The 13,195-nt window shown below is 45.9% G+C and overlaps 1 protein-coding gene across 3 annotated transcripts in view; it reads right to left on the minus strand.

The window, feature by feature from the left end:
- Window positions 1-256: 256 nt before the first annotated feature.
- LOC139226589 (uncharacterized) overlaps window positions 257-13,195 on the minus strand; it is a 90,931-nt gene continuing 77,992 nt past the window's right edge. The window contains exons 15-16 of one of the 3 annotated variants that reach the window (XM_070857443.1): window positions 11,437-11,531; window positions 257-2,796 (exon numbers count right to left, since the gene is read on the minus strand). In XM_070857443.1, coding sequence (XP_070713544.1) covers window positions 2,762-2,796; window positions 11,437-11,531 — 130 coding nt within the window. In that variant the 3' untranslated portion in view covers window positions 257-2,761. Of the gene's footprint in view, window positions 2,797-4,887; window positions 6,667-11,436; window positions 11,532-13,195 lie in introns of those variants that run through there. The other 2 variants (XM_070857442.1, XM_070857444.1) reach the window with 2 other exon arrangements.

The following is a 13,195-nucleotide window of genomic DNA, read 5'->3' on the forward strand; positions in this document are numbered from 1 at the left end:
GGATGTAAAAGATCCCATGGCACTGGGAGTTTTCCCAGTGTCCTGGCCAATATTTATCCCTCAACCAACATCACTAAACCAGATTATCTGGTCATTGTCTCATTGCTGCTTGTGGGAGCTTGCTGTGCGCAAATTGGCTACTGTGTTTAATACATTACAACAGTGACTACACTTCAAAAGTACTTCATCGGCTGTAAAGCGCTCCGAGGTCATGAAAGGCGTTATACAAATGCAAGTTCTTTATTACACACACACATTTCTGCCGTTTTCCACCATTTATTGAAGATCATTTTAGTTGACAGCCAATAATCACTGCGTAAAACCGTTCGCTAACCAAACACCAGCTTTCCAACGCATAGTCACTTAGGACTCGCACCCACACACCCAAACCCTTCATACTTTCCCTTACCTTTTACCAGCAGAAGCACACCAGTAAACTTAACTATTTATTGCATAGAATAATCTTTAAGCCCCTCTTTACAGAGAGTTGGAACAGAAATTTGTTCAGTTGCATTTGATACTCAAACTTTGCATAACTGCTGTCATGGATAAGCAAAAAGATTTATTTTGCCAACTTTCTCCTCCACCCATCTAAATGTGCCAACTCATTCTCGGTAACAGTTCCAGACAATGGCTGCTATCTCACCCAATGCTTCCTGGCCATTCCTGGCACAGAAGAGAACCCTGACTATTTGACCACATAATGCATCACATCCGACCCTGATCATATTCCCATCTTACAGACCCACAAGCCCTATCGAATCATTTAATCTTCATAAATACCTCGATCAGATCGCCCCTTGATCTTCAATACTCGAGTCAATACAAGCCTTGTCTGTGCAACCTGTCCTCATAATTTAACCCTTTAGCCCTGGTATCATTCTGGTGAATCTGTGCTGCTCCCCCTCCTGGGCCAATATATCCTCCCTGAGGTGCAGGGCCCAGGACTGAACGCAGTGTCCTGATGGGGGTCTGCCCAGAGCTCTATACATAATTTCCAGTCCTTTATGTTCCAGCCCTCTTGATATAAAGGTCAACGTTCCATTAGCATTTTTAATTTTTTTTGCACCTGGTTTTTTAGTGAGACCAACCGTAATACCAAGCGAGATCAGACAACTCAGCACAAAATGGCAGCCGATCCTTGGGCCTCGAGCTCTGGACAGCTTAGTGCCACATCCAGTGATGCCTTTACCCAATCCACCCTGGAGCCGACCTCTGAATGGTGACTTTCCATTTTATTTTTCTGCACAAACACACTGCCACCACTATGGGAGGTCCGTGTGCACCGAGGAAACGTGCAGGGTAGGAAACTCCCTTTGAGTAGGGGCAATGTCACCAGGTTCTCGGGACAGGGTAAGAAATACTGGTCTTCTCCAACTCCCAGGATGCCCCTATGCATCGCTTTGTCTGGTGGAACGTTGCAACACCCCCACCCCCCCCAAAATACACTTGAATTGTTTTCAGTAACATGTAATGATAGGCCTGTGAAATATCCATACTGTGCCTAAATGAACTGTGGAAAAACAGTACCCAACAGTACAGACATAGACTCTCTTCTTCCAAACTAATGTGGCTGCAGAGAACATTTTGAGCTGTATAGCACTGGGGTACAGTACTGGTGGGTACAGGTCTGTCACTGTATAACACTGGGGTACAGTACTGGTGGGTACAGGTCTTTCACTAACATTGGGGTACAGTACTGGTGGGTACGGGTCTGTCACTGTATAACACTGGGGTACAGCACTGGTGGGTACAGGTCTGTCACTGTATAACACTGGGGTACAGCACTGATGGATAGGTCTGTCGCTAAACAACACTGGGGTACAGTACTGGTGGGTACAGGTCTGTCGCTGTACAACACTGGGGTACAGTACTGGTGGGTACAGGTCTGTCACTGTACAACACTGGGGTACAGTACTGGTGGGTAAGGTCTGTCGCTGTACAACACTGGGGTACAGTACTGGTGGGTACAGGTCTGTCGCTGTACAACACTGGGGTACAGTAGTGGTGGGTACAGGTCTGTCACTGTATAACACTGGGGTACAGTACTGGTGGGTACAGGTCTGTCGCTGTACAACACTGGGGTACAGTACTGGTGGGTACAGGTCTGTCGCTGTACAACACTGGGGTACAGTACTGGTGGGTACAGGTCTGTCACTGTATAACACTGGGGTACAGTACTGGTGGGTACAGGTCTGTCACTGTATAACACTGGGGTACAGTACTGGTGGGTACAGGTCTGTCACTGGTAGGGGCGGCAGCAATTTAAGGAGATAGGTTAAGAGTATCACATGTTGTTGGTATGAATACACTAAATAGTCCTGGTAATAACAGTGCAACTGGCAATAGTGCGAAGCCACCTTTCTGAGGTAGAGAAAGAGAACAGTCTGAGCCCTGGGGAGTGACTTCATGTCTGACTCCAACACCTGTGCTCCACTGGATGCAGGAAATAATTCCCGTAACTTGGAATCCACCTTTCTGCTTCTCCATTAGAATCTGGGGAACGCCCCTTTAAGGGGAGAATCCTATCAAGTGAACAGGGATGACTCCGGTGTATTTAGAAATGTCCACAGATGCCCCTCAGTCCTGTCCTGTCTGACAGTATTTACACTCGCTGGAAGGCGATGGGTCCTCCAAGGCAGCCACCCCTTGGTTGGTTGTTGATGTCCGGTGGTGAATTCGAGGAGTCTCCATCTCCACAGCATAAATCGGATCAGGTGAGACAGGGTCACATCCCCAGCTGCCCACCCCCATTATTCTGTCACACAAACCACTCAGTGTGTCGGAACCCTGCAGCTGAAAGATCAGAAGGACAAGGTTTCAATCAAGTGTGTGCAGGGTTCACAGCGATTTACAGAGAGGATTACGTGATGAGCTAACCTCCAACTCGACCTTACAGCTGTCACAAACCTACGGATATATACTTCAGTGTAGATCACTAGCCAGTGACATTTCAGGGCGGTAATGGCGGCGAGGCGATAAAGTTTGTGCCTCTGTCAGCAAAATTCACCAGCTGGGCCCAGAGTGTGGGGCGGAGCGCTAAAGGAGGCGTTACACACCTGAATTCTGTTACTATTCTCCTAATTGTGTACTACTTTGCAATTATGCCCAATTATATCCAAATCCAGGTCATTATTGTACAGCAAAATGGGCAGTGGTCCCAATACCAACCCCTGGGGAACACCACAGTACACTTCCCTCCAGTCTGAAAAACAACCGTTCACCACTACTCTGATTTCTGTCCAATTTTGTATCCATCCAGACTGTCCCTTTAAACTCATTGCTCGCGCCTCAGTTGGGACGGTGTCCCGGGCGGAGCGGTAAATTTTGCACCGGCAAATGGTTTGCATCTGCCGCTGCAATATTCATCAGCTGGGCCCGGACTTTGGAGCGGGGTGCTAAGGGAGGCGTTGCATAACTCTTTTAGGGCGCTAGGCCGGCTGAGCAAGCGAAAATCCCGAGCTAAACAGCCGGCCTCGGTGCGCCATAACAGAGACCACGGGGATGGGGGGGGGGGGGGGGGGAACAAAAACATTCCCAATACATAGCTCGCGCCACCACAATATAAATCGCTAAAAAAACATTAAAAAAACAATCACACTTACCAGAGGTCGGCCACTACAGCTCGGACTGCCCACTTCCACAGGCGGTTCTAGCACGGTGCACCAAATATTGACTGGTGTTGCAACCAGGGGCGTTGCATGCCGGCTGGCTCTCCCAGGCGGTCCTGCTCTCTGTCCCCCCTCCCCCCATCGATACCAGCACCGAATGTCCCGGAGGGGCACTGGAAGCTGGCTGCCCAGGCGCAACTGCTTTTCGCCCGTCAGTGCCGCCCCTCCAGGGTGCTACTTTTACACATGTTCTGATCTTAGTCATTAGTCTACTTTGCAGTACCTTACCGAAGACCTTTTGCAAATCCAAATATATTCCATTTACTGCATTACCCTTATCTATTCTTTGTTACTTCAAAGAATTCAATAAGGTTGGTCAAACACGACCATCCCTTTTGAAATCTGTGCTGATCATATTTGCAGTTTTGAGATATTTTTCTATTACATCTTTAAGTAAGGATTCCACTATCTTTCTACCACCGACGTTAAGCTAATTGGTCTATAGTTCCCTGGACTTGTTCTATCATCTTCTTTGCAGATAAGAATTACATTAGCTGTCCACCAGTCTTCTGGCACTATTCCCTTTCCAAATGAGTTTTTATATACATGTTATTGCCCCTCTACTATTACTTCCCTAACTTCTTTTAATATGCATGGATACAATCCATCTGGACCAGGGGTTTTATCCTCTATAAGTTTGATTAGTTTATCAATTATCGCCATCTCCCCCTTTCTATCTTAAATGTCTTTACATCTTTTTTGATCTCTTTTTCTAATGTCATGTCCACCATGTTGAATTCCCTGATAAATACTGAGGCAAAGTAATTATTTAATATTTCTGCCATTTCATAAGAACATAAGAAATAGGAACAGGAGTAGGCCATACGGCCCCTCGAGCCTGCTCCGCCATTCAATAAGATCATAGTTGATCTGATCACTTTCCTGCCCGCTCCCCATAACCCCTTATCCACTTATTTAAAAAACTGTCTATTTCTGTCTTAAATTTATTCAATGTCCCAACTTCTACAGCTCTCTGAGGCAGCGAATTCCACAGATTTACAACCCTCAGAGGAAATTTCTCCTCATCTCTGTTTTAAATGGGCGGCTCCTTATTCTAAGATCATGCCCTCTAGTTCTAGTCTCCCCCATCAGTGGGAACATCCTCTCTGCATCCACCTTGTCGAGCCCCCTCATAATCTTATACGTTTTGATAAGATCACCACTCATTCTTCTGAATTCCAATGAGTAGAGGCCCAACCTACTCATCCTTTCCTCATAAGTCATCCCCCTCATCTCCGGAATCAACCTAGTGAACCTTCTCTGAACTGCCTCCAAAGCAAATATATATTTTCGTAAATATGGAAACCAAAACTGCATACAGTATTACAGGTGTGGCCTCACTAATACCCTGTACAGCTGTAACAAGACTTCCCTGCTTTTATACTCCATCCCCTTTGCAATAAAGGCCAAGATATCATTAGCCTTCCCGTTTACTTGCTGTACCTACATACTATCCTTTTGTGTTTCATGCACAAATACCCCAGGTCCCGCTGTACTGTGGCACTTTGCAATCTTTCTCCATTAAATAACAACTTGCTCTTTGATCTTTTCTGCCAAAGTGCATGACCTCACATTTTCCAACATTATACTCCATCTGCCAAATTTTTGCCCACTCACTTAGCCTGTCTATATCCCTTTGCAGATTATTTGTGTCCTCCTCACACATTGCTTTTCCTCCCATCTTTGTATCGTCAGCACACTTGGCTACGTTTCACTCAATCCCTTCCTCCAAGTCAGTAGCTGTGAGTTTATCGTATGTTACCCTTAGTGGTCCTATCCCTATCCTGATTTTTATTTTGTTTATATGTATCTGTAGAATACTTAATTATTTCTTTTAATATTCCTTGATAAAAAATACTTAACTGGAGGAGGGGTCAAATTATCATAAGCCTCCTTTTTCTGTTTCATTTTAACCTCTATATCTTGAGTCATCCAGGGAACTCTAGCTTTGGATTCCCTTTCCCTTCCTTTTCCCCTCATGGGAATGTGTCTATTCTGTACTCAAACCATCTCCTCTTTGAAGGCCTCCCATTGTTCAATTACTGTTTTGCCAATTTACGATTCCATTTCACCTGGGCCAGATCCCTTTTCTACTCACTGAAGTTCGCCCTCCTCCAGTTAAGTATTTTTACGTTCGATTGTTCTTTGTCCTTTTCCATAACTATTTTCACACTGATATTATGATCACTCTTCCCCAAATGCTCTCCCACTGAAACATGCTCCACTTTCCCCAATTCATTCCCCAGAACTAGATCCAGCACAGCTTCCTTCCTCGTTGGGCTGGATCAAGAACCTTGTATACATTTCAGGAATTCCTCCCCCTCTTTTACTGTACTATCCTAGTCTATATTAAGATAACTGAAGTCCCCCATTATCACTGCTCTGCAGCTCTTTGATCTTTCTGTAATTTGCCTGCAAATCTGTTCGACTATCTCCTTCCCATTACTTGGTGGCTTATAATATACACCCAGTAGTGTAATAGCTCCTCTCTTGTTCTTTAATTCTAACCAAATAGATTCGGTCTTTGACCCTGTTATGTCTTTAGATGCTCTGATAATGACTCCACGAGGCAAAGTGTTGTACTTGAACTGTAGTGACTTCAGTCCTTTATTGAAAACTCCAGAGTGAGGATCACACCTGGTGGCCTGCCTTTTATACTAGGCCAGGCACACCTGTACAGGTAACTTACAAGTCTCCCACTGCAGTGCCCTCTGGTGGTACCTCACATGTAATGGTACCAGCAGTAAACATATAGGATACATGACATCACTCACCCCTAAGACCTTAGTGCAAATCGCCTTTCGCATTGACTGTGCTCTGGGCTTAGCTCTATCTGTTTGATCCTTCGAGGGTCGTTTCCATCTTGGGTGAGTGGGTGCTGTTTCATTAGAGGTGCTGGTGGTTTCTGTTTGTGCGTCCATGGCCACTCCATTCTCTCCCCCTCTTCCCCACACACACCTGCAGATTGTGTCGGGGGCTCATTACATTCATCTACCTTCAAGTCCAAAAAGAAAGATTTGCATTTGCAACCTCACAAGTACCTTTGACTGGTGAGGTACATACTTGGTGTGCTCTTGGAGTCAGAGCTGGGGTCAGCACTAGTACGTGAGGACAAACTCGTGCCAGAACTGCTGGATGGTGTCCAGGTAGTCTGGTGGCGGCGCAGTGCCAGTGCTGGCAGTGGGAACCCATTTGGCTCAAGTTGCCTGCTCTCAGGGCTTTTGCCGTTGCTTCTAACGTCGGGCAGGTTCACAGATGTCTGTGACCTCCCTGTCCTCCTCTTGCGCCCCAGGTCGCTGCTGCTCCCTGAGGAGCAGTCGTCTAACAGTGCACAGGGAACTGCTGACTCGCTTGCCTGGGCGTTATCTGGTTTGGGATTCAGACTGGTCCCGGTCCCATTTGGGAGAACTGTTGCATAGAAACATAGAAAATAGGTGCAGGAGTAGGCCATTCGGCCCTTCGAGCCTGCACCACCATTCAATAAGATCATGGCTGATCGTTCACCTCAGTAGTATAGTATTAGGCCGTCCCTCGTATCGAGGATGACCTGCTTCCACATCAAAAAGGGATAAGTTCACAGGTGTTTCAATGAGGGACTTAACATTCTAGGTCCCGAACTACATACTAAAGGATGGAAGATGCCTGTGCATGGGTTCTTTTAATGTGGGGTGGCCATTGCACACCAGCCACCACACAGAGCTAGGTCTTGATTCAGTGGCAAGGGTTAACCAAGACGACTGGAGACCAAGCTCTGCTGCATGGACCTAGTGCACATGCATGCTCCTACTATCCATAGTTCGCAGTGTGGGCTGGCCCGTGCTGCCCCTGGGCCCTCGCCTCTTCTGGGCCCCGATCACGATACTCCTGGGCCCCGATCACTCACCGCTCCTCCGCCCCGATCAAAAATGGAGCAGTCAGAAACAGGACATCAATTAGTCTCCTCTTATCTTGGAGACATCACATATCGACACTGTTATTTGAAATATCAAAATACTAAACTCCAGCCTAGTTAAAGGGTTATTAACATCGGCAGAAACAAACGCCAACTAACAGAATGAACACAGTTCATTAGGATGTGAATAACAGCAGCAACAATAGCAGAAATCCAACCCCTGCAGTCACTTGTGAACTCGCTGGTGTCTCAGCAGGTTGGATGACTGAGTGAATCCCTCCCCACACACTGAGCAGGTGAACGGCCTCTCCCCAGTGTGAACTCGCTGGTGTCTCAGCAGATTGGATGACCGAGTGAATCCCTCCCCACACACCTCAGTACCCCAGTTCGGGGTGACCCTTCGCTCACGGATATGGCCTTGGTGGCGATAGGGTCTGGGGGCTGCGCCTTAGCACAATTTACTCTTTCAGGCTCATGGCGGTTAATGCCATCGGGTGCCTGAGAGGTGGAGCCGATCGGGGCAGGATATCGATACTGGTGCCGTTGCCCTCCCGAGATCGCTTTCTCTGCAACTTGTATGTATTGGCTGCTTGTGGCCACACTCCATGGTGCATAACTCTGGTCCCAGATACGCAGGCTACTACATTGGGTTGCTCACTGGACCTGTGTGCTCCCAATGGGGGTCAGCCCGCTGTATTGACTGTATGCAGTTGAACTCCTATATCGCACAACGTTTCATTACTCACTGTAAATAACCTGTAGCTCCGATCGCGTTCACGTGACTTTTCTTTGCTTATTGCACGTACACAACTCTTGATCATCAATTGCACATTTTACATCTAACTCACAGTTGCTCTTACATTGAATGAGAATGTGGAATTGTCCCTTTAAGTGTGGTGGGTTGCAGGCCTCCTTTAAGAGAGCCTTGCTATCTTTACCCCAATCCTCTTCTCCGTTTGGTGCCACGTGTTGCTCCATCAGCGCTGCAACTTGTGGTCTGGCCGCCGCCATCTTTTTCTTCAGTGCATCACTTCATGATTTGGGCGTCATCTTTCGTCCATCCACGATGTCGACTGCGGTGATCCTCTTCTCCCTGGGTTCTGCCACCGAAGCTGGGAAGTCGCCTTTGGATCCGATTTTCTTCCTCCGGAGTCCTGCCACTGGAGCCTGGAAGGTGCGCTTGGGTTGTCGCAGCTGGATCATCTCCACACAGTCGTGCTGGGCGGTCTGTGCCTCGGGTGCTGTGCTGGTCTGCTCTCTGGTGACGGATCCACCCTCAGGTAAGGGCTTGCTTTGTCTCTGAGCGCGGAGGACATCGATCGCTGCGGGGATGAAATCTTCCCAACTCTTCCCAACTCAATGGATCTTCTCCATCCACCTTCTTCCGAGTAGCGTTGGTCCATCACCTGCAACAATCTACAGAGGTAATTTGTGCCACGCCATCATGGAGAACCTTTACATCCACACTACCAACGACTGGGATAAGTAGCTTTGTCTGAACCAGGATTAACTTGGGTCGTTCAGCTTGATTGTTCCATAGCTTCTCAAAGGCTTCTTGATTCATTACTGATGGCTCTCCCCCGTGTCCACTTCCATGAAGACTGGAACGCCATTTATCTCGGCTTCCATCCTCAACGGGGAACACTCGGTGGTGCAGATAATCATGCCATAAAGCTCATCTTGGGGCTGAGCTGCCTCTCTGACTCCTTTCTTAGGTAAGGAGACCAAAACTGCACACAATACTCCAGGTGTGGTCGCACCAAGGCCCTGTATAACTGTTGTAAGACATCCTTGCTCCTGTACTCTTGCAATGAAGGCCAACGTACCATTTGCCTTCCTAACTGCTTGCTGCACCTGCATGTTTGCTTTCAATGTCTGGTGTACAAGAACACCTAGGTCCCTTTGTACATCGACATTTCCCAAGCAATCACCATTTAAATAATACTTTGTCTTTATATTTTTCCTACCAAAGTGGATAACTTCACATTTATCAGAGTTATACTGCATCGGCCATGTATTTGCCCACTCCCTCAACCTTGCAGCATCTTTGCATCCTCCTCACAACTCATAAGTGAATAGCTGGGGACCAAGCACTGATCCCTGTGGTACCCCATTAGTTACTGCCTGCCACCCCGAAAAAGACCCGTTTATTCCTACTCTCTGTTTCCTGTCAGTTAACTAATTTTCAATCCATGCCAATATATTACCCCCAATCCTATGTGCTTTAATTTTGCACACTAATCTCTTAAGTGGGACTTTATCAAAGGCCTTCTGAAAATTCAAATACACTATATCCACTGGTTCTCCCTCATCTATTCCTTCAGTTACATCCTCAAAAAACTCCAGTAGGTTTGTCAAACACGATTTTCCTTTCATAAATCCATGTTGACTTTGTTTAATCCCATTGATATTATCTAAGTGTGTCGTTATCACATCCTTTATAATAGACTCTAGCATTTTCCCTGCTACTCTTTCCCTCCTTTTTTAAATAGTGAGGTTACATTTGCCACCCTCCAATCTGCAGGTACTGTTCCATAATCTATAGAATTTTGGAAGATAACAACCAATGCATCCACTATTTCCATGGCTACCTCTTTAAGTAATCTGGGATACAGATTATCAGGCCTTGGGGATTTATTGGCTTTTAGTCCCATTAGTTTCTCTAGCACTATTTTCTTACTAATAATCATTTCCTTTAATTCCTCTTGCTCATTAGACCCTTGGTTCCCTAGTATTTCTGGGACGTTATTTGTGTCCTTTTCCGTGAAGACAGAACCAAAGTATTTATTTAATTGTTCTGCCATTTCCTTGTTTCCCATTATAAATTCTCCCGTTTCTGACTGCAAAGGACCTACATTTGTCTTCATTAATCTTTTTCTTTTTACATACTTGTAGATACCTTTGCAGTCGCTTTTTATGTTCCTTGCAAGTTTACTCCCATACTCTATTTTTCCCCTCTTAATCAATCCCTTGGTCCTTTTTTGCTGAATTCTAAACTGCTCCCAATCCTCAGGCTTGCTACTTTTTCTGGCAACTTTGTACAACTCCTCTTTGGATCTAATACTATCCTTAATTTCTTTTGTTAGCCATGGTTGGGCCACTTTTCCTTTTGTGTTTTTGCGCCATAAAGGAATGTATAACTGTTGCAATTCATGCATTTGTTCCTTAAGTGTTAGCCATTGCCTATCCACCGTCATGCCTTTTAATGAATCTTCCCAATCTATCATAGTCAATTCATTCCTCATACCTTCGCAGTTTCCTTTGTTTAGATTTAGGACTCTAGTTTCGGATTGGACTACTTCACTTTCCATCTTAATATTGAATTCAATCATGTTATGGTCACTCTTCCCGAAAGGACCCTGCCCAACAAGATTGTTAATTAATCCCTTCTCATTGTACAATACCCAATCTAGGATAACCTATTCCCTAGTAGGGTCCTCAACGTACTGGTCTAAAAAACCATCTCGTACACACTCCAGGAATTCATCTGCCAAGGTATTATTACTAATTTGGTTTGGCCAGTCTATATGTAGATTAAAGTCACCTACGATTTCTGAAGTACCCTTATTACATGCATCTCTAATTTCCTGTTTGATGCCATCCCCTACATTACCACTATTGTTTGGAGGCCTATAGACAACTCCCACCAATGTTTTCTGCCCCTTGGTGCTCCTTTGCTCCACCCAGACTGATTCTACCGTTTGATTTTCTGAGCTAATATTCTTTCTCACTATTGCTCTGATTTCATCCTTTACTAACACCGTGCGTGTTCAGTACACAGTGTCCCAGACCCTGTCAGACACAGCTAAACTCCAACAGTGTGTGAAGAATGAAGAAGATTTATTTCTCCTGCGTGCGTACAGGTCCACTTACCTATCCTCGTGATAATTTCATTCGCCTCCGTAACCGAGCTGGACTCGTACACCAAGCAGTCAAAAGACGTTGTCCGAGGCGTTTCTGGGGAGACCCTGAAACAAAGCAACCTCCTCTTAACGTACAAGATTCACACAAAAGGATTTCAAATACTGCATTGTAGCCAAGTTATAGTACAACCTAACTACTGCAAGGGGAGAATCGTTAGTTTCATACCATTCTGGATTAAGAAATGTTCCTTGGTTCGATGTGCATTTGCTAATTCTTTTTGAAATAATGGAATTATATTTACAATATTCTAGAGTTGCTGTCAGAAGTATATAGGGTTGGGCTCCAGGTCACTCTGTATCAGCGTGGGACAGCGACGCTGGGCTAAGGACGATCACATGTACCAGCCAGCCATGACCCTGAAATGTCTGCTGCCAGACCAGAACTTGACAACACTTGTACAGAGAGGGCTTGTTTTTTAACTTTGGACATTATCTCTTGTCCCCACTCTCCAGGCTTCTCCCTTCCATTGTCCTCCCTTTCAGTCAGAGTGAAGGAAAGTTGGACTAATGTGCAACACAGCCAGGCTCCCATGGCTCAGATTTAGCTCAATGGTCACACTCTTGCCTCTGAATCAGAAAATCATGAGTTCATACCCCACCCCAGGTACTTGAGCTGACACTCCAGTGCAGTGCTGAGGGAGTGCTACACTGTCGGAGGTGCCGTCTTTTGGAAAGGATGTTAAACTGAGGCCCATCTGCCCCCTCAAGTGGATGTGAAAGATTCCATGGCACTATTCGAAGAACAGGGGAGTTCTCAACAATAAAAGTATTTATAAGCGCCTTTAACGTAGTAGAATGTCCCAAGGTGCTTCACAGGAGTGTTATCAAGCAAAATTTGATATCGAACCACATAAGGAGATATTCGGCCAGATGGTCAAAGGAGTAGGTTTTAAGGAGCGTCTTAAAAGGAGGAAAGAGAGGCGGAGAGGTTTAGGGAGGGAATTTCAGAGTTTGTGGCTTTGGCAGGTGAAACTGATGGAACAATTAAAATTGGGGATGCTCAGGAGGCCAGAAAGGTTGAGCAGGTTGGGCCTATACTCATTGGAATTTAGAAGAATGAGAGGTGATCTTATTGAAATATATAAGATACTGAGGGGGCTTGACAGGGTAGATGCAGAGAGGATGTTTCCAATCGTGGGGGAATCTAGAACTAGGGGGCATAGTTGAAGAATAAGGGGTCACCCATTTAGAACTGAGATGAGGAGGAATTTCTTCATTCAGTGGGTCGTAAATCTGTGAAATTCTCTGCTCCAGAGAGTATGGAGGCTGGATCATTGAATATATTTAAGGTGGAGATAGACAGATTTTTGAGCGATAAGGGAGTGAAGGGTTATGGGGAATGAGCAGGGAAGTGGAGCTGAGCCCAAGATCAGATCAGCCATGATCGTATTAAAGGGTGGAGCAGGCTCGAGGGACCGTATGGCCTACTCCTGCTCCTATTTCTTATGTATGTTCTTTTGTTCTTATCGTGGGGGATTGTGGGGCTGGAGGAGATCAGAAAGATAAGGAGGGGCGATGCCATGCAGGGATTTGAAAACGAGGAGGAGAATTTTAAAATCGGGGTGTTGCTTAACCGGGAGCCAATGTAGGTCAGCGAGCACAGGTGTGATGGGTGAACATGACTTGGGTGCGAGAGTTAGGATACAGGCAGCATAATTTTGGATCACCTCAAGTTTACGGAGGGTAGAATGTGGGAGGCCGGCCAGGAG

The sequence above is a fragment of the Pristiophorus japonicus genome, chromosome 16 (genome assembly GCF_044704955.1).
Source record: "Pristiophorus japonicus isolate sPriJap1 chromosome 16, sPriJap1.hap1, whole genome shotgun sequence".
NCBI lineage: Eukaryota > Metazoa > Chordata > Chondrichthyes > Pristiophoridae > Pristiophorus > Pristiophorus japonicus.